At 37.7% G+C, this 26,531-nt stretch overlaps 2 protein-coding genes across 4 annotated transcripts in view; one reads left to right on the top strand and one right to left on the bottom strand.

The window, feature by feature from the left end:
• The first annotated feature begins 260 nt into the window (after nucleotides 1–260).
• psmd6 (proteasome 26S subunit, non-ATPase 6) lies at nucleotides 261–8,318 on the top strand. Its single transcript, XM_067387340.1, has 8 exons — nucleotides 261–531; nucleotides 1,963–2,168; nucleotides 4,194–4,339; nucleotides 4,426–4,645; nucleotides 5,155–5,263; nucleotides 5,480–5,648; nucleotides 5,738–5,815; nucleotides 8,133–8,318. The coding sequence occupies exons 1-8, from the start codon at nucleotides 396–398 to the stop codon at nucleotides 8,227–8,229; spliced, it is 1,161 nt and encodes a 386-aa protein (XP_067243441.1). The 5' UTR covers nucleotides 261–395; the 3' UTR covers nucleotides 8,230–8,318.
• Nucleotides 8,319–8,462: 144 nt separating this feature from the next.
• LOC137021590 (ataxin-7) overlaps nucleotides 8,463–26,531 on the bottom strand; it is a 36,449-nt gene continuing 18,380 nt past the window's right edge. The window contains exons 5-14 of one of the 3 annotated variants that reach the window (XM_067388250.1): nucleotides 21,647–21,751; nucleotides 15,726–15,966; nucleotides 15,291–15,568; nucleotides 15,088–15,170; nucleotides 14,491–14,759; nucleotides 14,137–14,329; nucleotides 13,723–13,844; nucleotides 12,751–13,637; nucleotides 11,518–11,663; nucleotides 8,463–11,412 (exon numbers count right to left, since the gene is read on the bottom strand). In XM_067388250.1, coding sequence (XP_067244351.1) covers nucleotides 11,395–11,412; nucleotides 11,518–11,663; nucleotides 12,751–13,637; nucleotides 13,723–13,844; nucleotides 14,137–14,329; nucleotides 14,491–14,759; nucleotides 15,088–15,170; nucleotides 15,291–15,568; nucleotides 15,726–15,966; nucleotides 21,647–21,751 — 2,342 coding nt within the window. In that variant the 3' untranslated portion in view covers nucleotides 8,463–11,394. The remainder of the gene's footprint in view (nucleotides 11,413–11,517; nucleotides 11,664–12,750; nucleotides 13,638–13,722; nucleotides 13,845–14,136; nucleotides 14,330–14,490; nucleotides 14,760–15,087; nucleotides 15,171–15,290; nucleotides 15,569–15,725; nucleotides 15,967–21,646; nucleotides 21,752–26,531) is intronic. The other 2 variants (XM_067388251.1, XM_067388252.1) reach the window with 2 other exon arrangements.

Raw genomic sequence — 26,531 nt, 5'->3', positions numbered from 1 at the left:
TGCACATATTTATATTATAAGTTCTCACAGTATATGTTTGGCCTTTATACATTAGAATATATAGCTGCCTTTTAAATTTTAGAATGGGTCCCCCGCATGAGGATGAACATATTTGGGGATCGACCAAGGCATCTAAATGACTGAAAACACCAATATTAGTAGTTGCAATATAACATACAGCCAGGCGGGGGCAGTGTTATTTTTTGTTACATTGTTTGACTCTGCGTGACTGTCTTTACTCTGCGTCGTTGTCGCAAGCAGCAGGAAGTGAATTTACACAATTTTTTTGTTTAGATTTCCCCCTAGTCATCGTTGCCACTGCTAGTTTATCGTTATCGCTCCCAGCCATTACGTTTTCTCCCGTTCTTCTTTAGCTCTCTTTTAACTCTGCAAAAATGCCACTAGAAAACCTGGAGGAAGAGGGTTTACCTAAAAACCCCAATCTGAGAATAGCTCAGCTGAAGTTTTTATTGACTCACAGACAGGATGCTAAAGTGAAGAGCGAGCTGATGGACGCCATCAAACTCAACAGTGAGTTCATTCACTTACTCTTGCTGCTCGTTTAGCAGATATATTACAGAGTTTCTGTATTGCTGCAATATATGCACGAGTTTTATAGTTTTCCTGCCGTTTGGGGTTTAGTAGCTTAACCAAGTAGCGCATTAGCTCATTAGCTGCTAATGTATTTGGTTGATCAATACACATTTCTTCTGACGCATTTGAATGTCGATTTTTATTTTTTTTTAACTGCTAATTTGACATATTATCATATAGGGTGATTCAGGGCCGATTGTCACTTTGTTTACACCTTTTTTTTTTTAGATGTATTTATTAATAGTAATTTTATGTAGTGACATGCCTGCCATGACTACAAAAAAAAAGCATATTGAGCTTTTTAATCGATATATTCTTGTATTTAACGCACATTGACTTTTTGTAACAACAACAACCCAAAATAACAGGGTATAGTCACACTATATGGGGTAAGCTGTCACATTGGGATCCTGCTGTTAAATCATTATCATCATTATAAACTTTATAATTGTATACATTTATGTAGGTGTGATTAAAATGAAAAAAGCTATCAATTTAATATAGTTCATTTTAATTTAATTTTAATAGATTAAATACAAATGATATTTAAATGAAATACATTTTACAGTAGAAATAATGAAGCTTATACCTAATTTAACTACTAATTTTAGATTTATAATATTAATTTTTTCAGTGTTCATATATGGAGTTTATAAAAGATGGATGCCTTTTGAATTTTTTTAAATGTATTTTTCTCTCACATCTATTAATGTGCAACGATTAATTGTTTGCACATTAAAAGTCTGTGTTTACGTAATATGTGTGTTCTGTGTATAATTATGCATATATATATATATATATATATATATATATATATATATATATATATATATATATATATATATATATAATATACACACGCATACATGTATAAATGTAAGAAATATATGCATGTTCAAATAAATATATATTTAAATATATTTTATATTACATATAAATATATATAAATCTAACTTTTTTCTTAAATATATACATGTATGTGTCTGTAGATATATGTGTGTGTGTGTGTGTATATATATATATATATATATATATATATATATATATATATATATATATATATATATATATATATATATATTACATAATTATTATACACAGAACACACACATATATTACGTAAACACAGACTTTTATTTTGCAAATGATTAATCACAATTAATTGTTGCACATCCCTACTCACATCATCATCATCATCATCATATTTAGGAGTCTGTGACATCTAAAATATTGAAAAGCCCTTATCTACTTTCTCTGCTGTTTCTCTTTGGATGTATTTCCTCTCATAATTATTTAGAATTGGGTGTATTATATAAGTGAAACTCTTAAAATGTGCATATGTTGATGATATGATGCTCTGTTTTGTAGATATGGCCCCATACTATGAAGCTCTGTGTAAAGAGCTGAAATGGCAGGCAGACACGGATCTGTTGAGTAAGATGAAGAAAGCAAATGAGGACGAACTGAAACGACTGGATGATGTTTTGGAAGATGCTGAGAAGAACCTCGGAGAGAGTGAGATCAGGGATGCCATGATGGCCAAAGCTGAGTATCTCATACGCATCGGTGACAAGGTAAGAACTCACTAGGGATGGGCATTTCAAGCTAAAATAATATTTGATGATTGCTAGTAATTAATCGATTTATTATTTGAAAATTGCACCTCTCCTCCACATGCATGCACGCATGTATAGACTACTCACACATAAACAGAGAGAGAAGGAGAGAGACCATTCACACTTTAAATCTGTATGATAACAAACTGTGGGGTGGGTTCAGCTTCCATATGAATTAACTGAAAACGCTCGCTCTGTGCCAGTGGACACGCACCATTATGAATGTCCTTGTGGCTGTGCGCATTTTACTTTTTTTTTTTTTTTTTTTTTTTTATAAATTGTCGCCAATTCGGGAGCGGCGATTGCTTGAATGGTGGGTTCATTATTATTCTTAATGAAAAACACAACAACAAAACTCGCAAAAATGTGCACTTTTACATTTCGCTTTGAACCTGAATCTTCCGCCGTCATCTTGTCAGTCAAGAGTGAGACAAAATGGGTGAAGTGAGCAGTGTTGCCTGATTGGGTGGATGAATTCCAGCCCAAAAGCTCACCAAAACTTGCCCTCTCCAACAAAAAAACACCCAAACTGTCAAAATAATGAAATCGAATTTTATTGCCATGTCAATAAAGGTTGATATGGACCATATTTAACTCAAAGTGGTCTAACTAAGGGTGCTTTCACATTAGCACTTTTGGTGCGCACCCGGGTTCGATTGACGTCAGAGTTCGGTACGTTTGGATGATGTGAACACGGTCTTCTGAACTCGGGTGCGCACCCGCGAACCGTACCCGAGTCCGCTTAAAAAGGGTGGTCTGGGGTGCGGTTCAAGTGAACTCCGGTACGGTTCGCTTCTGATATGAATGCAAGCGTACCAAATTGCGGAAGTGAACTGCTATTAATGCCGTATTATTTGATAAAAATGTGTGTTTGTGTGTGTGTGTGTGTGTGTTTAACTCACTTTCCCAACGAGCGTGACTGACGTACGTGCTGCAAGCAGAGAGCTGTAGCGTAGCCTTTCTTATTTCTGCTCACCTTCCATACTACAGTCGCGGCAGATAGAGGCAAGTGTTGTTATGAACAAAACCAACGGTTCAAAAACAAAAATATGAAAGTGAGGAGAGCAACGTTATGCATTTTGCCGCCTTCTCCTGCGCCGTCGTTACTAAGCAACGGAGTAAACAGCTGCTGGTTTGATGACGCAAACGAACTGCGGGTCGGACCCAAATAATATAATGTGGACACAGTCCAGTGGGGGCAGGGGGAGGGGGGAGCAATCGAACTCGGGTTCGGTCCAGGCAATCGAACCAAGTGTGAAAGCACCCTAAAACTAGTTAACTAAAAAGTGGTCTTGTGGCACTTACATTTTAGTTTAACAGCTAAAATGTAAGAGTTCAATTAAAATTAATAATATGTTGAAAATAATCATAAGTGGGGGTCACTGGCACAACTAAACCCAGGCCCTTTGGCACAAATCACCCCAGACCCACAAGTTTGAAAAACTAGCATGATCCAGCAGTTAAGAGCTAACATCATGCTAACTGTATAGACTCATTGTGTAGCTTGCTAAAGCACTAAAACATGTGTGAAATGTTTTCAAACTTGTCTATAATTGTTCAGACACTACAATCAAAAAACCTTGATCATAGAAATTTTACTTTGAAGGGAAATAAACAGTTTTTTGAGCTAAAATGTGCTTTCCTCTCATGCCATGTGTAGAACTAATAGAACTTCTATATAGAACTTCTAGAACTAATAGAACTTCTTCTATGGTTTTACGGAAACAATGGGTGGAACTACTTCCCCCTGGCACAAATCACCCCACTCTCCCCTAGAAACATTTATCATCAATGTTGAAAACCGTTGTGCTGCTTAATATCGTAATATTTATTTGAAATAGAAATCTTTTGTAACATTATAAATGATTTTACTGCACTTCTGATCAATTTAGTGCATCCTTGTTGAATAAAAGTAACAATTTCTTTAAAAAAAAATCTTACTGACACTAAACAACTAATAACATTTCTCTGCCTTTCCTTTAGGAAGGGGCCCTGACTGCCTTCAGGAAGACCTATGACAAGACTGTTGCGCTTGGTCATCGCTTAGATATCGTTTTTTACCTGCTGAGGATCGGCCTGTTTTATATGGACAATGACCTCATCACCCGCAACACTGAGAAAGCCAAAAGGTATGGTATAGGGTGCACACTTCTTTTTAATGAACAAATGCATCTCAAGCTCAAATGTTGGCCTGACGCTTTGCATGTATGAACAGTTTGATTGAAGAAGGTGGTGACTGGGACCGGAGGAATCGTCTGAAGGTGTATCAGGGCCTCTACTGTGTGGCCATTCGGGATTTCAAGCAGGCAGCAGAGCTCTTTCTGGACACCGTCTCCACATTTACCTCGTATGAGCTTATGGACTACAAGACGTTTGTCACATACACCGTGTATGTGTGTATGATCGCACTGAAGAGGCCCGACCTGAGAGAGAAGGTAAGATTTGGTATAAATGTTATGCTGATGTTTTTTACAAATGAACAAATATGATTAAGACTAGTCTTTAGATAGCAGAAATTTGTAGATGTAAATACAGTAATATTAAATTATCTATTAAACTTTTAATTTATATCTTGAGTTAAGATTGTAACTTTGACAGCCCTAAAAAAAAAAAAAATCCCTCAAATTTACTATTGACCTCCTAGTACCCCTTTAAGGCTCACTGGACACCAGTTTGAAAGCCCCAGCTTTATTGAATCACATCTATAAATTTTGATTTAATGCATTTAAAAAACACTTAACCAGAGCAACACAAAGTGCTTTAGCTCCACATAAGAGATGATCCTGTTTGTTGTAATAAAAAAAAAAGCAATTCAGTGCAATTCAGAAAGTAGTTTGCCAACAAAGGACCTCCTGTGTGTTAACATGGCTAAAACCTAATACAGGTATAATTAAATCTAATAGAAATAAGCCAACACAAGACTTGAAATATCTCTTTCTTTTAGGTGATTAAAGGTGCTGAGATCTTGGAGGTGTTGCACAGTTTACCTGCCGTCCGTCAGTACCTCTTCTCTCTCTACGAGTGCCGTTATTCTGTATTCTTCCAATCATTGGGTAAGTAAAATAATAGTGGAGCAGTCCAGTAGCTCATGTTAGAAACTTTTAAAGAACAATTGAAAAGAATGTTATTGCTTAACTCTCCACGCTCCACTTTAAGATGCTGTAAGATATATTATTTATTTGCAGTGTTTATTGAAAGTGCTTCTCCAAGCCTTCTGTCATTGTTTAAAAATGTGTTTGTTAGATGTTCCATCTGTTTCTCTTCTGTAGCTCGAGTGGAACAGGAGATGAAGCAAGACTGGTTGTTTGCTCCTCATTACCGTTACTATGTTCGAGAGATGCGCATTCTGGCCTACAGCCAGTTACTGGAATCCTACCGCTCCCTCACCCTGGGATACATGGCTGAAGCGTTTGGCGTCAGCACAGAGTTCATCGACCAGTACGCTCCCACATTCATATAATCTTCTGGACTAAAACGTACATAAACATACATTTTCTTCACTCACTTTGGTCTTTTTCTTTCCCAAGGGAGCTGTCACGATTTATCGCTGCTGGCCGCTTGCATTGCAAGATCGACAAAGTCAATGAGATTGTGGAAACCAATAGGTGAGCAACAAGACTTAAATGTTATGTGTCTATTAGTCATTTTAATCTCTGTTGGATTTATGGTTAACTCATACCCGGTACACATTGTATGATTTTTGAGCTATCGCAGATGAAAGATAACCAATTGTGGCGATTTCTGTGGTCGTGGCTCCTAAATTGTGGTCCTGTGTCATACAGTTCAAAGACGGCGTTGTCCCGATCTTGCGACCAAAGATAGTCTGCGATCATTTTCTGAGTGTCAGAAATTTAAAGGTGCCCTAGATTCAAAAATTGAATTTACCTCGGCATAGTTAAATAACAAGAGTTCAGTACATGGAAATGACATACAGTGAGTCTCAAACTCCATTGTTTCCTCCTCCTTATATAAATCTCATTTGTTTAAACGACCTCCGAAGAACAGGCGAATCTCAACATAAAACCGACTGTTACGTAACAGTCGGGATCATTAATATGTATGACCCCAATATTTGCATATGCCAGCTCATGTTCCCAACATTATGAAAGGGATTACATGTCTGGATGTGCAGAGCTGAATCATCAGACTAGGTAAGCAAGCAAGAACAACAGCGAAAAATGGCAGATGGAGCAATAATAACTGACATAATTCATGATAACATGATATTTTTAGTGATATTTGTAAAGTGTCTTTCTAAATGTTTCGTTAGCATGTTGCTAATGTACTGTTAAATGTGGTTAAAGTTACCATCGTTTCTTACTGTATTCATGGAGACGAGCCGTCGCTATTTTCATTATTAAACACTTGCAGTCTGTATAATTCATAAACACAACTTAATTCTTTATAAATCTCTCCAACAGTGTAGCATTAGCTGTTAGCCACGGAGCACTAACAAACTCATTCAGAATCAATGTAAACATCAAAATAAACACTGTACTTATGCGATTAGACATGCTGCATGACGAACACTTTGTAAAGATCCATTTTGAGGGTTATATTAGCTGTTTGAACTTTTTTTATGGGCGTGGAGCACCAGATTTAAAGGACCACACACCCTGAATCGGCTCATTTCAAATTATGCCCCAAAATAGGCAGTTAAAAAAATGAATTAAAGAAATCTATGGGGTATTTTGAGCTGAAACTTCACAGACACATTCAGGGGACACCTTAGACTTATATTACATCTTTAAAAAAAAAAAGAGCACCTTTAAGTTCTAGAGCACCTTTAACATGATCATCTCACAGTGTGTTTGTTGCAACGACCTACATCTGACTAGCCAATAAAAATGTAACATAAAATGGCGTATTGGTCTATGCGAACTTGCGCTAAAACTACGTACCCCAAGCTCTATTTACAAAATTGCCATGCCAAGTTGGCCTCTTTTCCCTACCCATGACCTCATCCATATTCTCCTTTCGCGTCGTCCTCTTTTTTTCAGCGCACATAACCACAATTGCGATTCATCTTGCTCTATTTGTTTACCACTAGAGTATACTGATGATGTTTTATTCTTCTATACCATCTTGTCTCGTAGCCTACGATTCAATAGGTGTCATCATCGTACAGTCTATACATGTCGTTCAATGCGATTAAAATTTGAATTCTGTCATTTATTACTCACCCTCATGTCGTTCCAAACCCGTAAGACCTTCGTTTTTCTTTGGAACACAAATTAAGATTTTTTCTATGAAATCTGAGGTTATTTATGTCCCATAGAAAGCAATAAAATTACCATATTCAAGGTCTAGAAAAGTAGTAAAGACATTGATAATATAGTCAACGTGACTACAGTGGTTTAACCTTAATGTTATGAAGCGACAAGAATACTTTTTGTGTGCAAAAACAAAAATAACTTTATTCAACAATTTCCTCTCCACCCTGTCATTCTCCTACACAGTTTACATTAACGACACATTGCACAGCTTCCGTGTTTTACGTCAGAATGCCGTCTCAGTATTGGCCGGCTCCTGCGTCAGCATCACACATCGTGGTGCTCACATGAACCGCGTCGGCCAATACTAAACCGGTGTTTGTTTGCAAAAATAACTTTCTTAAATAATTTCTTCTCTACCCTGTCATTCTCCTATGCATTTGAAGCAGTGCAGAGCTTCCGTGTTCTACTTCCAAAGTATTCTCGTCGCTTCATAACATTAAGGTTGAACCACTTTAGTCACGTTGACTATTTTAATGTTTTCTGTACTACTTTGGACCTTTCATTGCTTTCCATGAGATAAAAAAAAAAAAAAAAATCTCAATTTGTGTTCAGAAGATGAACCAAGGTCTTGTTGGTTTGGAACGACATGTAATTACAGAATTTATTTTTGGGTGAACTAACCCTTTGACTTTGCATTTGTCTTCAGACCTGATAGTAAGAACTGGCAGTACCAGGAAACCATAAAGAAAGGTGATCTCCTGCTTAACAGAGTGCAGAAGCTGTCCAGAGTGATCAACATGTAGTCCAGCATGTGGCAGTTGATCGAGTCTTTTCTTGTGAGCAACCTGACTTTTGTTTTATGTACAGTATATAATAAAACTGAATTGGAGGAAACCATTGAATTTGTCTGTTGTGTGAGCGAATTGGAAAAGATGAGTCTGACACATTTTTCTTATAAATAACTGTATAAATTATTTTTTTTATATTTACAGAAACTTGTTACAAAACAAATATACTATACAATCTTTTCTTTAAATATTAAGTAAATCTACCCTACTGTGTTTGTTCATGAATTACATAGCAGCCAACACACAAAAGTCCAGCTGATCAAATGATTTGAATATGTATACAAAAAAAAAAAAAATCAAAATATACACACTTGTACATAGGTTTATATGTAGAGGCTTCTTCCCCAAAAAGCAAACTGTTTTTATCTTCGATTCACATTCCAAACCTGTGGTGTTTAGTCAAACATCTTCACAAAGCTTTCATTTTCTGAAAACAGTGGAGTTACAATTTCAAGGTAAACAGTACATTTATCCGCCTAAAACATTGGTTGAAATCACCGACTTAGCCACAAAAATATCTATCCCTCTCACTTTGAAAATTTCTAATATCAAAAGTAGTCACAAAAGAATACAAAGGACAGTCGGGAAGCTTTTCTCATGTCAGTGTCAAGTGTTTCTCCTCTGCCATGCATTTCATCAATCAGTTACCGCTCTACTTGAAGGGGAAAAGGGCGATGTATGAGATTCCTAGGCAGGTTTAAAAAGTTTCTAAACCTTTATATAACATTCAAGTACTGTGGAAAAATGAATACATGAAATAAAAAGCTCTGCCTAAACAACAGTCGATGAGAAACTAATTCAGGCACTTTCTCTCTTTGTCAGCGTTAAATAAAAGCAAATGAATAATTAAAAAGCAGTGTATCCAATTACAACATTTGGCAACAGTGGTGCACCTTTTGCACTGTACAACTGTTTTGTTCCCTCTCCCAGTTAGAAAAGTCCTACAAAATACATCAGCCAGCCAGAAATCTTTTGCACAGTTGAACGGGCTATTTTGATCACATTCTCTGACCTCTTGGATTGAGATGGGGAGGCATCATGAGGGGGGGAAAAAAAGCACTATATATACGGTGGATGATTTCCCACTACTGTGGCAACAATCTGTCAGGGGGAACTCGGCATGTGACTTACAAGAAGCTGTTTGGATAGAGTGGCGTATTGCATTATCGGCTTGGCAGTGAACCACTTCTAATAATCTTAGAATGTTTCCATTTACTAAATAAATAATGTTCTCAATTGTACCAAAAATTTTTACGAAAATGCCTGTGCAAAAATACATCTCCATATGTACAATTCTTTAACAAAATATGTATTCTGAAATAGGGATACTTCAATATTTGTATTCGGTTTCGTGTACGAAAAAGCCGAAGGAAAAAATACACACACACAAGAAAAAAACCCGAAAAAAAAAAAAAATCATGCTCTACTTCTCAGCAACGATTGCTGACTGACATCAGTGGAGTTCAGGAATTTACAGGAGTTTTAAAGAGAAGCCCCAACTTACACAACAAAATCCAGCTCAACATCTCTTCTGAAGTTTAACGAGTCAAAAAAAGGATCTATTGCCTTTTTAAATTGACAGACCCACAATGAAAATGAGATTTAAATCTGAATGTCCAGCTACTAACCTCTTTAGGTTTGTGTCGCATCAATGCAGGAACGTTCGGTCGCAGTATAACTTAGTGGTTATTTCATGAGATGGTGATGGCCAGACTACTGTATATGTGTCACAGTTTTGAGAGTCATGAAGATGTCTACTCCATTGCTGAGATGATAGTGTGTCTGTAATGTTGGTCTATGGCTCAACATCAGCTAGCCATAAGCCCCTTTCTGAGATTGAAACGGCAAAAAACAATACCATGCCTAAGGCATTGACAACAGGAAATGGCTCTCATACAATCATTTTCAAGCAAGACTGCAGATTTTAGTACATTAAGAATTCAGCACATGCTTCTTTAGTGCTACAATGGGAATTGGAGGAGGAGAAACATCATCTGCCGTCTCTCATTTGTTCCTGCAGTTGTTTTTGCATGTGCTAAAAGCTTTACTGAATCAAGCCCTTAATGTACCTAAAACTGAATATTTGTGGTGGTTGAGTTTTTTTTGGAGCTTCAAGAGACAACTGTTGCTCAGAGATTCAGTAAAGACATGCTAGGCTACTAACAATCCTGAAATTATTAAAATGAATGTGGTGGGGGGAAAAAAATAATAAAAAAAATCAAGTGCTTTAGCTAATGCAGGATGTTAAGAGTTCAAGTCAGGGTAATATAATAACCAAAATAACTCCTTCAGCTGAAGTTCATAAAAAAATTCCCTTGAAATAAAACAAAAATCTAAATCTAAGCATGATTAGTTTTTTCTTTCTTTCCAAAAACAATGGAAAAATGGGTATGATAAATGGTATTTTGTTCTCTTTGCTATACATTTGCTAGCCTGTAAACGAAAATATGGTTTAGGAAAAATGTTTAGTTTGCATAATCTTTAAGTTTAGGTTGCTCATGTTGAAACTCCACTCCTGTCATGTCTATCTGCAGTGAGCGCAGCTCGATCTTATTCAGCCTTCCAGTGAGAGATCATGTGTTATGATTAACTTAAGTTGATTGTGTGTCTACTGTAGGGATGTTCCTCTCCTGTACACTTCCTCCAAGGCTGAGTAGGATTTCAGTTTCCAGTATTCTCATATGTCCACACATACCGAAAAACATCGGTAAAGGAACTCATCTTGTTCGCGTTGCCCATCCCTCCTATGCTTGGTAGTGTTGGTGAGGCTACGTACCAGCCCAAATCTGTACCTTCAGACCCCAGCGCAAGTGCTCAGGCTGGGTAGCTCTACGCAGCAGGCGTTGTACCCAATGGTGCATTGTATAGATTCATTATAACCTCCGACAGGAGAACTATATCTCTCTGGCTTATTATCCTATCCCAGGAGAGTGCCCCTGCATGGCTTTGGGAGGAAATCCCCACGAAGGACATCAAATGGGCCACCCAGTGTGCATTCCACCCTGAGGATTGTGGGAAGAGTAAGAAAAAAAGAAGGCCTCGTGCAGAGTGGCATGAGGGGGCTGAGGGAGCTCTGGGTCCAGCCTACTGCTCAGCACGCTCAGAGCCTCCACACCGGTGTCAGGGACGAGCCTTTGGCTGCGGGAAACATACAAATGCAGAAATGTAATGTGTAGGAGGACAAGAGAAGATATTACATTCTGAACTAAAACTGAAGTAACCGGATGATGCAAACAAACTAACCTGATGTATGAGTGAATTGTTAGGGAGCCCTGGTGGTCCAGGTATAGAGCGAGCGTGCTTGCTGTGGATGTTGTTGATTGATGGAGACTTGGCCATTTTGGGCCTGCCAGGACCTTGTCCTCCTCCCCCTCCTGCTCCAGATGCTGCTGTCAAAGTCATTACAAAATTTGAATAAGAGATGGCACTTTGGAATCAAGCAAACAGTCTACAAATGAGTTTTGGTTTATAGTGTTTCAAGGACTTGATGAAGATCTCAATCCAGAAAAGTCTGCCTGACAGTTAAGTATGTCTCTGTAAATTTTGAAGAGCGGTGATTCAAATGCATTAAAGCTCACGTGAAATGTAACAAAAACTTACAAATAAACTGAAATGAAACAAAACCCTACTTAAATGTAACCTGAAATTGAAAAGCAACCAGATCAAAATTCATCCAGAAACTGGATTAATAACAAAAATTAGAGTCAAGATGAAACTAAACTGAAATGAAACTGAAACTGGATTAAACATACTAAAGTGAAACAGATATGCATCAAAACTAAACTAAGATAAAACAGGATTTGATACTAATGTGAAATGGCACGAACACTGAAAAAATAAGATGAAATGAAATAGAATAAAAATAGAAACTGGACTAATACGAAAATTACATTAGAGTCTGGATTAAAGTTAAACTGAAATAAACTATTGAAACCAATATGAGATGAAACTGGCATGAAACAGGAAACCAAATTAAATCCGAAGTAAAATAGAAATTGGATTAACACTAAAATTACATTAGAGTCTTGATTAAAACTAAACGAAAAAAAAAAAAAAAAAACTGGATCAAAAATAAACATTTGAATCTGAAACTGTATTAATACTACAATCAAGTAAAATAGTAACTGGATCAAAACTAAATTCAGATTAAATAGAAATCGGATTAAACTAAACTGCAATGAAACAGAAACCAAATTAAAACCAAAAATAAATTAAATGAAATCTGGATTTAAAATGAAATGAAAACCCAAATCTAAAAACTAAACAAATCAAACAAAATCTGGATTGATACTAAAATGACATTAGACAGAGATAACCAAATTGAGATGAAACAGAAACCAGATTAAAACTAAACTTAAATTAAACTATATCAAAAATAACTCAAATGAAGCAGGAATCCGGATTTAAATGAATGAATGAATGAATGAATGAATGAATGAATGAAACAGCGAATCTGCATTGATAAGGTGTATGGACCTGTGCTGTTGAGGCTACTTGAGCCAGGCGAACCCTTCCTCCTTTTGGCTTCTAGACGTGCATCTGTGTGATGATCGCTGCTCTGGTGAACAAATGGCCCGAGGGAGAGGGTGGAGTCGCTGCTGTTCATCACCACACTCATGCGTTTAATAGACTCGGCAGGGCTGCCAGAAGGAGGGCCGCGACCTGTCGACTCCTGCTTCAAGCTCAGAGAGTTGGCCCTGCCTGGGGTGCAGTTTACCCCCACACTGTACACCCCACTGTGGGATGATGACGAAGCTGATGACGATGAAGACGAAGAGGGGGTGGAGGCGAGTGAGGAGTGGTAGGCACTGCCCAGGCTGCCCGCGTTTACTGCACAGTTCTTCTTAAAAGATGAAGATGAGGAAGATTCAGAGGTGTAATTGCTATGGGATGTTAGCAAGGAACTGTTTTTCCGCTTCTTGCCCGAAGTGAGGCTACCGCTCGCACTTCCGCTGACGCTAACGCTGCTATTATTACTACCCTTGACGATAGAGTTACTTAGGCTGGAGGATGGCTCCCGAGCCCTGAAGGACTTTGTACCAGATCGGGATTTAAGGGGTCGGTTGGAGCCCAACGAGGGTAGGGAGGACAAGTGGGCTGAAGGCATCTGGGGTGATGAGGCTGACACTTGTCTAGAAGCGCCACTGTAGGCGGGCTGCTCGGTTGCGGAGGCTTGCGGAGAAGAGCGGGCGTTCAGGGTGGTGCCGTACGACAGGACCGGCTTGCTATCATAAGGCGGCGGCGAAGACAGGCTGAGAAAGCCTGCGGATATGGAGGAGGATGAGGAAGAATGGGAATTTGTGCTTGTCCGGTGAGAGGCTGTTGGTGTTGTTGCAGAGTTCTCCAACGCCAGAGGGATTTTCCTACAAAGTAAACGGAAGAAATCACAATTAGGACTGTGTTCATCAGAAAAACAGCTGCTTGTAGGAAGGGTCTCAACACACTCACTTCCACATTTGTGAGTTGACATGCTTGTCCAGCATGGTGGTGAGAGCACACCGTACTTGATCCCAGCGCCGGTCAAATGCGTAACATCCTCTACCGTACAATCGACTTCCAAAAGTGCAGTACTGGTGAGAGACAGAATACGCATAGTACATTTATATAAAGTTAGGCCGAATGTTCTCTTCAGGCATTCAAATGAAGGCCGACTTAACTCACATTTGCCACAAAATTGGATTCAAATGAGGACCTGGATATTAATTTAAACTTTTTAAAATAGCTTAGTGATTCAAAAGCTGAAAATAAATGCAAGTGACTTTTTAAGCAGGCCCTTGAGTTGGAGAAATTCACCACTTCAAAAAAAAAAAAAAAAACACTTAACACCTAACACTTTAAGATCACAAGGTTTCTTGTACTTACAGCAGCTGGTCGTGGGTGGTAACCCGAATAATGGCAGTCCAGTTTCTCCGTGGCTTCCTCCCTCTCTTCATTCTCCCCCTCATCACTGGAGAGGCGGTTGCTCTCAGTACCAACAGGGGCCGAGTGAGAGTGGTGGGCCTGGTCGTGGGCCATGGCTGGGTCTCCTCCACTGTGAGAGTTACTGTTGTTGAGTCTGAAGATGAAGAAGAGCAACTTAATCTTTGTCCCAAATGGGGACAAAGGGATGTCCCAAACAAAAACAAGTGGAGATGACTGTAAACTAGCACAATTGGCTAATCAATCATACAGGAAGCTGATTTAGAGGAAATAGTGAAGCAGGATGAAGCAACTCACCGTGGAAGCCCAGAATTATGAGGTTTGGGTTTGCTGAGGGGCAAAGGCTTGGTGGCATCAGCAGTGCCATTGCCATGGGAGACCAGGTGAGGGTCTTGTGAGGGGCGGGAGGGGGGAGGGTGAGGGTCCCTGAGAGGGGGTGCTGGGTGTGAGGGGTCCAACCTGAACTGCAACTCCTTGTCGCGTGCTTTGCTCTTGTGCTCAGCGAGCAGCGTGTCAAAGCGTTGCCGCCGCCCAAGCACCGCCCTCCTCTGGCTTATGGAATGTGTCTGTGGAGACATAGGGTGATATTTAATGGTTCAGTCAATCAATTAAATGTTTGATTCACTTACTTATTAGGGATGTCTTATAGATGCGCTCTACTGCAATATATTGTAGACCATAATGATATTGGCCAAGATAATTCTGATTAGGAAGATATTCAGAAATTCAGGTTTAAAGTATGATTTAAAAAGTCTGAATGTCTGACACATTTTTTTTATACTGATTATTGGCCATAACATAAAAATAATAACTGCTTATTTGTATGGGCCAAAATTTCTATAGTGCATCCCTAATTTCGACTCAAAACATACTGCAAAGTGTAAGGTGGCGTACCTTGCATGTTAAGGATCTTGTGCATGGCTTATGTGCGGTCATATCCATAACCCCACAATGGATATCTGGATTAAACTCTCGCTCTAGAACAAAAAATATCATAACAGAACACATAAGGTCAAGAAAAGGGTTGTATTTTTTCAATAGGATTTTTTGAGACAAATAACAAATATACAGCAGCAGCAGTGAGTATTAGCATTTACCTTGTCTCTTGTACACGTGTCTTCTGCTACTGGCACTGCTGCTGTCCGGTTTCTTGTCTTGAGACGAGAGGTGTCCCTTTCCGTTGGGGATCTGACCAGGGGCCAGCTGTGGAGCCTTTGGTATGGAGGGGAAGTTAAGGCCTGACTTCAGGGGAGAGGTGCTCACAGTATTGGAGGACGAGGAGGAGGATGTGGAAGAAGAGGCGGGCACATGGGGGAGTTTGGCTGAAGATTCCACCTTCAGATGGACCTTCTCTACTTTGACAGCAGGACTTGGGCTGGGAGGCAGAGAAATAAAGACTTAAGTCTTATATTGTACCAAAGGTGGGTGTGTTTCAGATTACATCTTTTGTGTTACATAAGAATGGGCTGATTATCTTAACGAATTTATCCATTATATCCACTTACACTCCATCAAAACACACACATACACACCTCTCTTCTTGCAGCACCCTGTAGGGGAAGTGAGGCTTCCTGTGAGGCAGCTTCTCTTTGGTTGGTTTGTAGATTTTAGTGGGGATGCTGCTGTTTGTGCTGGAGGGGCGTGCCAGTGTGCTTCCACTGACGGCCCCACCCCCAACTCCGCCCCCAATGCTGCCCTTATTTCGAGAGATTGCGAATGCAGCAGAGGCGGCATAGCTGGATGGGGGCTTGCTGCTGGAGCTGTGTCTTCTCTCTGAGGGGAGAGACATTTGAAAGATTTTACCCTTCGAATGCTCAATGTTTAAAGGCAAAAAGTACATAAACACATGTACGATGTCTAGTAGGGTAATGGCAGTTTTTCCTTTTTTTTTTTTTCATTAGTTTTCACTATCATTTGTAGTTTTAATTTATTGTTTTTGTGTCAGTTGATTTATTTTTTTATTTGAAATTTATTTCAATATTTTAGGGCTGCCAAAGTTAGTAACTGGTAACATTTGTATAAAAAAAAAAAAAAAAGGCATTTTCATGTTTAATGCAGGTGGGTTGTAAAGGCTTCAAGATTAATACTCAGACGCACATATAGACACTCTCCTCTTCTAAATAAACACCTTTGCTCTCTCTCAGTCGTAATTACAAGAGACAAATGTGCAAGAGCATTTAGTCAAAGGAATGAACCGCTGTGCTGCAAACAAACGACTCTGTCTCCAGCCTGTCAAAAGCACACAGTCCTGCTGCTCCGGCCCAGTGTTTGTCACTAAGCCCTCCAGCAAACCAGGGTCAAACACACACACACACACACACTTTAGTCTGTTGTCCCACCAGTGTTTATCTGTGCTGATAAATCTACAGCAAATAGTATAAATAAAATAAAATAAAAACACCAGGAAGAAATCCTTGACTTATTTATTTCTCACTGAGGCTTGTGGCTTCTTGCCGGATTGTTGGCGCTGCTCCGAGAAAGTGAGCCAACAGCAATTTGAGTAACCAAAGGCTCAATCGACAAAGCCCCAATTAGACCACAACAGTTTGCAATATCATTTTGCCCCATGTTGAAAAGCAATCTGGGACTGATGAAAGGAAACCAAATACTGCAATCTGACAAATGACCACAGGGAACTACTGACATAAAATCAAGAGCCTCGTGCAAAAGAGGGTGATCAGCGTGGACAAAGGCACAGTGTAATTGACAAAAATCCCCCCCAAAAAAATGAAAATCTCAACATTTCATTATTGATGTCATTTTTCGCAATAGTAAAAAAAAAAACAATTTTTCTACTTATAAAAGCATTTGAAAAATGACGGCAGCTACAAACAATCAAATCAAGTGCTCTTACAGTGTGTTTGAGAGTTTATTAAAATTTTCCACTTTGCAAATCTATCAGCAAACTTCAAATACATCAGAGTGGGTAACATAACTGTCAATCAAGCAGAGAATAGAATTTAAATAAATATTTGTTGGTCATCAAATTTAGCTTTTAAATGAACCATAATTAAATATATAACGCAGCTAATGATAATTACAATGTATATGAACAGTCATTTTAAGCAAATTTGAGACTACTGAAAAACTAAAAGTAATTACTTCACCATCAGATGCTGCTGTCAAACTTTTATTTTTGTTTGTTTCATCTCCACTTCATATTGTAAAGTCTAGGGTTGCCCCCTAATAGTCGACTAAAGGCCCCGATATACTTCAAGTGAAATCGAAGAATGAACTGGTGTGACGTCATTTCGAACAAAATCAGGCTAACACGAAGTTCGTTTTGTGTTTGTTTCAGGAGTTTGAAACAGCTTGCCAAAGCAAAATTTCCAGAAAAGCTTGCTCTGGCTAGTAAACACCTTCAAAGTACCATTGGTCTGTGTCGTTTGCCTATAATTTATCAACCTTAATCATAGCCAAAGCAATATATACTTAAGTAAATCAATTAGTATCATAAACAAGCAACTAGTCGACTACAAAAATCTTTAGTTGGGGGCAGCCCTAGTAAACTCTACTGAATTCACTTCAAAGACTTTAATTTCAACATTGTTTGAAGGACAGCAAGATTAAATATCCAATCAGCTAATCATCTGAGGTCCAGTTTGACTGCAAAACCCCACAGTATCCACAAATGCATAATGTAATGAAAGTGAAGGATAATGTACAGTCAGCCGGTCAATTTCAGCACAGGAAAAGTTGAGCCCATTTTAAACTGATTAATGTTGTGGAGGAATCAAATGCATTTTGTATTATATAAAGGCTTTTTGTATAGCTGAATGTGTAAACAGCTTGTAGCGAAATGAAAACTTCCCTGACTTCCTAGGTTGTCTAAAAAAGCCTATAGACTGATTTTTATGTGAAGGACTCGGGCCGGTTTCGCCGGGAAAATCCAAAGGATATGACAGTTGTGCTGCAAAGGTATTCCCAAATTTTTACTTCTAAGTGAAGAACGGAAAAGAACTTCGCCATGAGTATATCGGGGCCTTGAATCACGTTCAGTCTCTTGTACAATATGTTATGTATGCATGAGTGCAAGCACAAGCTGCAGTTTATTTATCGGCCACCGGTGTTGCTAATAACAAGAGTTTCTGAATTCTACAAACAGCCCATTTAAGTGAATAAAATAATCATAATAGTTCAGAGCAAATTATATACATATATACACTCACTGGCCACTTTATTAGGTACACCGGTTCAACTGCTCGTTAACACAAATGTCTAATCTGTCAATCAAATGGCAGCAACTCAATGCATTTAGGCGTATAGACATAGTCAAAGTTCAAAATGAGCATCAGAATAGAGAAGAAACGTGATTTAAGGGACTTTGAACATGACATGGTTATTGGTATTTCAGAAACTGCTGCTCTATTGGGATTTTAAAGCACAAACATCTCTAGGGTTTACAGAGAATGGTCTAAAAAAAAAAAAAAGAGAAAATATCCAGTGAGTGGCAGTTCTGTCGGCAAAAATGCCTTTTTGATGGCAGAGGTCAGAGGAGAATGGCCAGACTGGTCCGAACTGATAAAAAGGCAACATGTTATGTAGTCTATAAAAGCCAATTTTACTCATTGAGAATTTATTCATGAGGAAATAATTATCCAATATTTTTATTAAAGCCTTACACATATTGCATACAGTTTGTATGAACCGTGCATTATTTGAACGGTGACAGCTATTATACAGGTGATGCAGCGCAATAAATTAAAAAATTATGTGACATAAAAATGCTGTGCCATTAGAAATATGTTTTTGACCCTTAAGAAGCTTTATCCATTTCACATGCAAAAGTAAATTAATTTATAATTACAATAAGCTGCTCTTGACACTGAGAAAACTGTAAAGCCTGTACAAATAATTGTCACTATAGGGCCAATTGTCAAAAGGGGCAATCCTTTTCTAAATCATTTTTAAAATGTATTTGCATTTCTGATTGCAGATTCATATGTAGTTTGTAATACATGTTCCTTAGTACCACAGCTTGTTTCAGCTCATTATGATTTATTAATCCTCATCTCGGATAAGCACTTGCCAGAACTAGATTCTTCCCTACACTATTAGTCAAGCACTTGAGCATTTAAAAGTTTCATGGTCTGTGTAGTTAATCTGCTCATTAATCTTTCAGTCTCCAGAATAAAAGAGTCCCAGTGTTCATAAAAAAAACTCTCACCGCTAGAGTGAGTGATTGTGTAATGATCTCTAAAAAAAACTGCAGGAGAACTGGCTCAGTCCGAGCGCAATAAACAGATCATACTGTGGAATATTTGAACATCAATGCCGTCCTGAAAAAAAAAGATCTTCTGGAAGCTGAACAGAGCGTCAAGTGCACTGATGTCGACATGTTTTAGCTCTCTCAAGAGTGCTGCAACTTTCACAATCTGCACAAATTCTGAGTCCAGTGACATGTTTTTGGATCCAGTTATAGCTACGGGAAATCTTCCAATCACATAACAGTTTTTATTTTGGGTTCTAATAGCCCATGAACAGCTGCACTGTGTCATGAATGGTTCATGAATGTTTGTGTACACAAGGCACTAGGCAGACAGTTTTACAAAATTTGTCGCTTTGAGTGTAACTCAAATATTTATATATAATAAGAAAAATGGGGGGGGGGAAGTCTACTTAAGCACAATTTTGAAAGTAAAGTTAAATTGAATTTTTTAAAATTGAATGGTTACATTTTAAGGTTTCATTAATAATTAAATTCTGATCATTCTGACAAATTTTGTAATTATGTTTTGAACTGTGACAGTGATACTACTAAGAAATTAGGGCTAAAATATCTAAAGGCCAAAAAACACACTGACATTAAGAAAATAAAATGACAAAATGGTGTGTTAAAAACAACAAACATGCCAGCATATGACTTGAACTTAAATTGGATGTTATATGCCCTGCAGACTTGAGGCAAACCAACTCCGATGCACAATGCAGATGCCCTACTTTACAGCATGCTTAAAAAGCATTTTGCTACTGGGACTTAATGACAATTTGTCTCCCCCTTGTGGCCAATGCTGAAATAAGTTAAAGTGCACCAGCTTTCAATACAAAATCTTAGGGTGTGTTCACACGTGTCAGGTTCGAGTCGATTATAACGATCTCTGGTATGATTGCTCTGTTAGTGCAATTTGAATAAGTGTGAACGCTGCCATCCGAACCCTGGTGTGCAATAAACAAGTGGACAGAGACCTTTGAAAAGGTGGGTCTCGGTCTGCTTCTAAATAAACTCTGGTTCGACTGAAATATGAACGGACCAAAGACATCTAAACGAACCAAAACAGGACATGATGTCACAAAATGAGACCCTAAAAAGGACAGAATGCTCAAGCATACCTGGTTCTTCTCATCATAGGAGCTACGCTGCCCATCACAGGCATCAGAAACGTGTCCCCTGCAGCAGATCTTTGTTTGTGTGCAACGGAGGAATTCCTGGTGCTGATTTGATTCCTTTACATATTTTCTAAGCTCTTCATAAGTTCTTAGCTGGTAAAAATATACTATCATATGTATGCCTATACAACAAGCGCTTTTAGCCCAGCACACAGCATTGTTTTGGACTGTCGTAATATATGCTTCATAAAAGTTTTTTTTTTTTTTTGTATCTTTAGGTTTGTCTTAAAAATTACAGTGTGAACCCTAAGTGAACCTGGACCAAATGTATTATTTTCTTTTTTGGTCTGAACCAAAAGACCTAAACCACAAGTCTGAACACCCTTAAACAACAGATTGACTCAGTATCAGGTAATGGAGACTTTCATTTAAGGTTAATTATTGTGTACAGAGAAACAGCTGGGACAAAGCAAGAGCTTGACTGGGCCAAATGTTTTCAAAATCAAAATAAAAATGAAACCACTTTTAACACAAATTTTAATAGAAATTAAAAATACCCCAGCTTCATTATAGAAGCCATATACAGCCATTTGATTGACGCCACTTTCTTGAAATTTGCAAAAATGCTGAAAGTAAGATGGATTTTGCAATGTTCATGTGCTAAAATAAATGATACAGTGTTAAAACACTGTTGACACATTTTTTAACGGCTCAGAAATAAATAAATAAAAAACCCAAAGTAAACAATTTTCCTCAAAATACAGATCAGAGGTACAGTGAAATGGGAGTTATTTTATTTTATTTTTTATTCCTGAAATTTTCTGACGTCTTACGGGAGGTTTTACGTGCTAGATTGGATAAAACAGCACAGACGTGCTGACTAAAAAGAGCACATCAAATATTAACTTGAGGATAGTAAACAGAACTCTGGCGGTGGGTATCAAAGGCTTGTGTTCTTCCCTCTTCATGTTATGATAGTCGAGGCAGAGCAGAGGTGGGGGCGGGAGGGATTTCTGTCTTAATTCCCTTGAGTGAGATAAGATTTTTCTAAAACACCTCTATTGAAGACAGCAGAGAGAGAAAGGCAGAGAGTAAGTCAACTGTGGAGAGCAGAAGGCGGTCTTACCGTAGTGTGCTTGGAAGGCCTGGGGTTTGACTACCTGACTGCAGTGGCTGCACATGACCAGGTAGAAGTCATCCTGTGCAGGACATTGGCCAAAGATGGGCATGTCTGCAAAAACACACACAAACACTCATTAGCAGGTCAAAATACCATGTTTCCTGCTCTTCAGACAAGCAGGCAAATTTAACATCGCAGTTGACATGTAGCTACTTGCATGACTGTAGAAGCTAATATTATAAATCTGCTTATTACAAAAATCTATATGAATTAAATATGGCTTTTCTCTCTTCAATTGTTTTCCTCAATTATATTGAACTTGCTTTGAAGAAATCAAATGTAAATTGAATTATTCAATGTTTTAACATTAAGGGCCCTATTTTAAGGATCTAAACGCAAAGTGTAAAGCGCACGGCGCAGGTGCACTCAGGGCGTGTCCAAATCCACTTTTGCTATTTTAACGACGGAAAAACGGTCCGTGCGCCGGGGCGCATTTTTGAAATGGGTTGTCCCTATTCTCTTAATGAGTAATGGCCGTAACGTTCAATAAACCAATCAGAGTGTCATCTCCCATTCCCTTTAAGAGCGAGATGCGCTTGCGCCATGGCGGATTGCTATTTACATGGCGGAATTTGTTGGCGGAAAAGCTGAACGCTTTTCAAGCGAAGAAACCGATCCGCTCGTGCGCAAAGTTAAAGCGGGCTTGCAAATGCAGACTTTCAAATAGCTCCGCGCGATGAGTCAGTTAAAAAAACTATCTAAAAAAACTGATAATTTATCAATTTCTTAATTAAAATATAAAAATGTAAATCAATCACTGACAAACTGACAAATAAATAAACTGTTTATTATTGTATAGTTAATGAGTTTAAATTTTTAAAGCGTTCAAAGCAAATGGACTAAGAAACTATTTGAAAACATTTCATGAAATTGCAGAGATTTCAGTGTTTTATCATAATATTGTTTGCTGTTACACAGCTGTTTTGGTTCAGTTTTTTTTTTTTTTTTTTTTTTAATTTTTTTTTTTTTTTATGCCATGATTATACAGCGATAATGCTGAAAATTCAGGTTTGCTATCACAGGAATAAATGACATTTTAAAATAGTAAAATAAAAAAAGTTATTTTAAATAGCAACAATATTTCACAATAATTATTTCTGTATTTTGATCAAATACATGCAGTCGGTGGACTTCAAAAACAAACAAACAAACAAAACCTTATAAATCTCAAACTTTTGAATTGTAGAGTACAATTAACAACATTTTTAAACAAAGTAAACATCAAAATCATGCTACACTTAACTATACTGTATATTACAGATCAAATTTATTTATTCTTTCACTGTGGACAGACAAATTACTTCTTTCTAGAATCACGTCACTCATGATTAGGACACACTGTGTAATCGAGTGTAAGATGCATGTAGAATCTGACCTAACCAGTGAATGGAGCCTGAACTGAATCTTTAAAATCTGCCATTAGATCATACACAGACAAAATGCCCAAGTACACTTGCTTTCATAATGCACACCATTAATAAACAGTGTCTGCCCACCACACTCTGTTCAGTTTATCAACGGCCCAGTTCAGGTGAGGCCACCCAGGCCATTCTGGGGACGTTCCGGGAAAAGCGTCTGGGTGTGTTCATGTGGTGCAGGGGGTCACTCGCAGAAGCGCTACTCTGTTTTCATAAGAAAGGAAACAAATAAGCGATAAGGGATAGCAAGCTACTGCGCCAGCGTTTCAAAGGTTGCATGGGGAGGGGGTCCTCTAGCGAGCGAGGTGTGTGGGAGAGCCAGTGAGGAAGAGAGTAATTGAGTGGGAGAGCGAGGAGAAGAAAGAAAGTGAGATTGCATATTAAGAGTGGCAGTTGTAAAGTTGTGAAATCTGCAAGGCCGAAAGATTATAAACAAGCAAGCTAGGAGAGCCGTACAGTAGGTGGCATTGGCTTTTAATATACATACTTTTAGAAAGTGTCCGGAATTGACAGCAGAGTTAGTGGAAAACAGTCTACCCAAACCACACAAATAACTGCACTGAAAATAGATAAAAGCTGTCAAAAAAATATCTGCACATTAAAAAAAAAAGAAAATGGCTCCTATTCTTAGCTATTTAGCATGGCTTAATGTGGACCTCGCTCCAAATGCAAACTACCCGTTCCGTACACTCCGAGAAAACATCTAAAATACTTGACCTTGCTTGAAGTCAACAACATGCAAATGACCATTTTCTAAGAAAACAGATTGTCTGCTGAACCAGGAAAAATAACATTATTTGTTTATGGGCAAAACATTCAAATTTTTGAATATCGATACACACACCTAAAGCTGTTTATGTATTAATTCATATTATAAAAATGTGAATAATCACATTTCAATCTGACAAATAAACATCCAAAACAATTTAATATAAAAAAAAAATTTCATGCAAATGGACAAAGAAAGGCAAATATTTAATGCTTCATGAAAATGCAATATAAATGTTTATCAGTATCAATATACAAAATTCTTAAAAATGAATGAAATAAACATAAAAAAAAACACACTACTCATAACTATATTGTATACTATAGACCAAATTTGTGATCCAAGCTAATGCTACAAAATCAGAGATTCTGTGGTTTCGATTCAGGTGTTTTTCCGCCTTTTTAATTATTCATAAAAGAAAAATGCTACATCAGTTATTTATCATGACTGTAAAAATGGTTTTGAATCATGACCTAGAAGCTGACATGTTGAGCCATGGTGCTAATGCAGGAGATGTGGGTTTAATTCTAGCTTGTGTTCTTTTTTGAAAAATTATACTCAATAAGAAAAATGCTACAAGATCCATTTTTCACCATGTTGTTGAGAATGTGATTTTGTGAAACATGGCTTAGCAGTTGACATGATGAGCCTTGGAGCTCAAGTAAGAGATGCGCATTTAAATCTGGCTTTTTAAACTATAAATTAAAAATGCTACAATATCAGATATTCACCATGGCATTGAGAATGTGTTTGGGATAGAACTGAGGCCTAGCAGTGGAATGATGAGTCTCATGCAGGAGATGCAGATTTGTTTCTGGCTTGTGTCCTCCTTTTTTAACTAATCATTAAAAAAAATTCTACAAGATCACAATAAGTATTGAGAATGTGTTTGTGTGAACCATGGCTTAGCAGTTGACATGTAGAGTACTGATGTTCATGCAGCAAAAGTGGGTTTGATTCTAGCTTGTGTCCTTCTTTTTCAACTATTTGTTAAAAAATGCAACAATATCAATTATTCTCAATGTTTTTAGGTTGGAACCGTGGCCTAGCAGTTGACATGTGGAGCCTTGATGCCCATGCAGCAAATGTAGGTTTGAGCTCTCTCCTCAAATAACACATTTCCTACCTACTTTCACTGGGTTAGATATTGAAATGCACTGACAATACATCTTCACACTTAACTTGCAACACCTTTTGTAATCACTTCATAAACATAAACATAAACCAAAGGGGTAAATGAGCAGCAAGCATTATATTCAGAAGCGTTTTGTCGGCTGAAGATGTGAAGCTCAGAGAGGCACTAACTGTCCATTAGTCTGAGAGCCAGGAGGTTAATTAGTGTGAGTGATTAAGTGAGGGGACAAGAGCAGCGCTGTGGCTGCTGTTCACAGCAGCTCCTTCACGCAGAGACACAAGGACACTCCAAAAAACATCACAGCCTGAAAAGATGCCATTGAATCTTTAGTGTCACCTGGGTGTACCTGTGCTGCTCTCAAAGTAATCTCCGCCAATCAGGACAATAGCCTCTTTAGGAATTCACTAAAGATACCAATCAAGAAGCAGATAACCAGGGCTAGGGTTTTGATCCAAAGCCATCCTGATTTAAGATGTTTGCAAACCTAAATCTTGTCATCTTATTAGAGACATACAGATATATGGTGCACTGACATTTATCATTTCATTATTAATCAAATTAAACGTGACAGTGCCTGCCTTGTATTGTAGGTCTGTTATAGCTGGGTAAAAGTAACTGAACAAGTTTGGTCTTGTTCATGGATATGACTATATAACATTAAAAACAGCTCTTTGTTTTTAATCTCTAAAAACATCACTGTGTGAGTGCAACCAAACAAAACAATTCAAAAGGAGAAGTGCAATCTGATGACAAAAGGTCAAACAGGAAAAATGAGTATCACTTTATCAAATATCAGTCTATGCATTTAGGTGTATCTTAAAGAAATTTTTAAACTATCAGTATCTCACATTTGTGAAAATTTTGTTTGTTACACTTCCTTTGTGGTCTGTAAGATGGTCTCTTATGCTCACCAAGGCAGAATAAAGTAAAAAGCAGTGGTATTGTGAAATATTGTTATAATTTAAAATAACTATTTTCTAATTTAGTACATTTTAAAATGTAATTTATTCCTGTGATAGCAAAGCTGTATTGTCAACATCACTACTCCAGTCCTTCTTCAGTGTCACATGATCCTTCAGAAATCATTCTAATATGCGGATTTGCTGCTCAATAAAGATTTCTTATTATTATCAATGTTGAAAACAGTTATGCTGCTTAATATTTTTGTGCAAACCATGACCAAACCATTTTTTTTTTTTCAGGATTCTTTGGTGAATTTAAAGTTTACAACAAGAAAAACAGCATTTGTTTGAAATATGTATTTGTAAGAATGTAAAAGTCTTCAGTCACTTATGATTAATCAAATTCTTCCTTTATGAAGTAATGATTTCTTTAAAAAAAACAACATATATATACAACAACAATAATAATAATAATCTTACCGACACAAAACTTCTGAACCATACATACACACACTCCATATAACTGAAACGAATGCTGTAAATTTACCTCATTATTGTAGTACAATTGATTATATTAAAAATATTTAACTTAACTTAATATAGCCTC

Source organism: Chanodichthys erythropterus, chromosome 6, assembly GCF_024489055.1.
Source record: "Chanodichthys erythropterus isolate Z2021 chromosome 6, ASM2448905v1, whole genome shotgun sequence".
In the NCBI taxonomy this organism is placed as follows: domain Eukaryota; kingdom Metazoa; phylum Chordata; class Actinopteri; order Cypriniformes; family Xenocyprididae; genus Chanodichthys; species Chanodichthys erythropterus.
The sequence above is the reverse complement of the archived record's forward strand: the minus strand, read 5'-3'. Positions and strand labels throughout refer to the sequence as shown.

Bases quoted from the DNA above. Each gene is read 5' to 3' on its own strand.
- psmd6 (XM_067387340.1), top strand. From the start codon at position 396: ATGCCACTAGAAAACCTGGAGGAAGAGGGTTTACCTAAAAACCCCAAT. The intron at 4,340-4,425 runs GTATGGTATAGG...ATGTATGAACAG, and splicing joins AACACTGAGAAAGCCAAAAG to TTTGATTGAAGAAGGTGGTG. The intron at 5,816-8,132 runs GTGAGCAACAAG...ATTTGTCTTCAG, and splicing joins GAGATTGTGGAAACCAATAG to ACCTGATAGTAAGAACTGGC.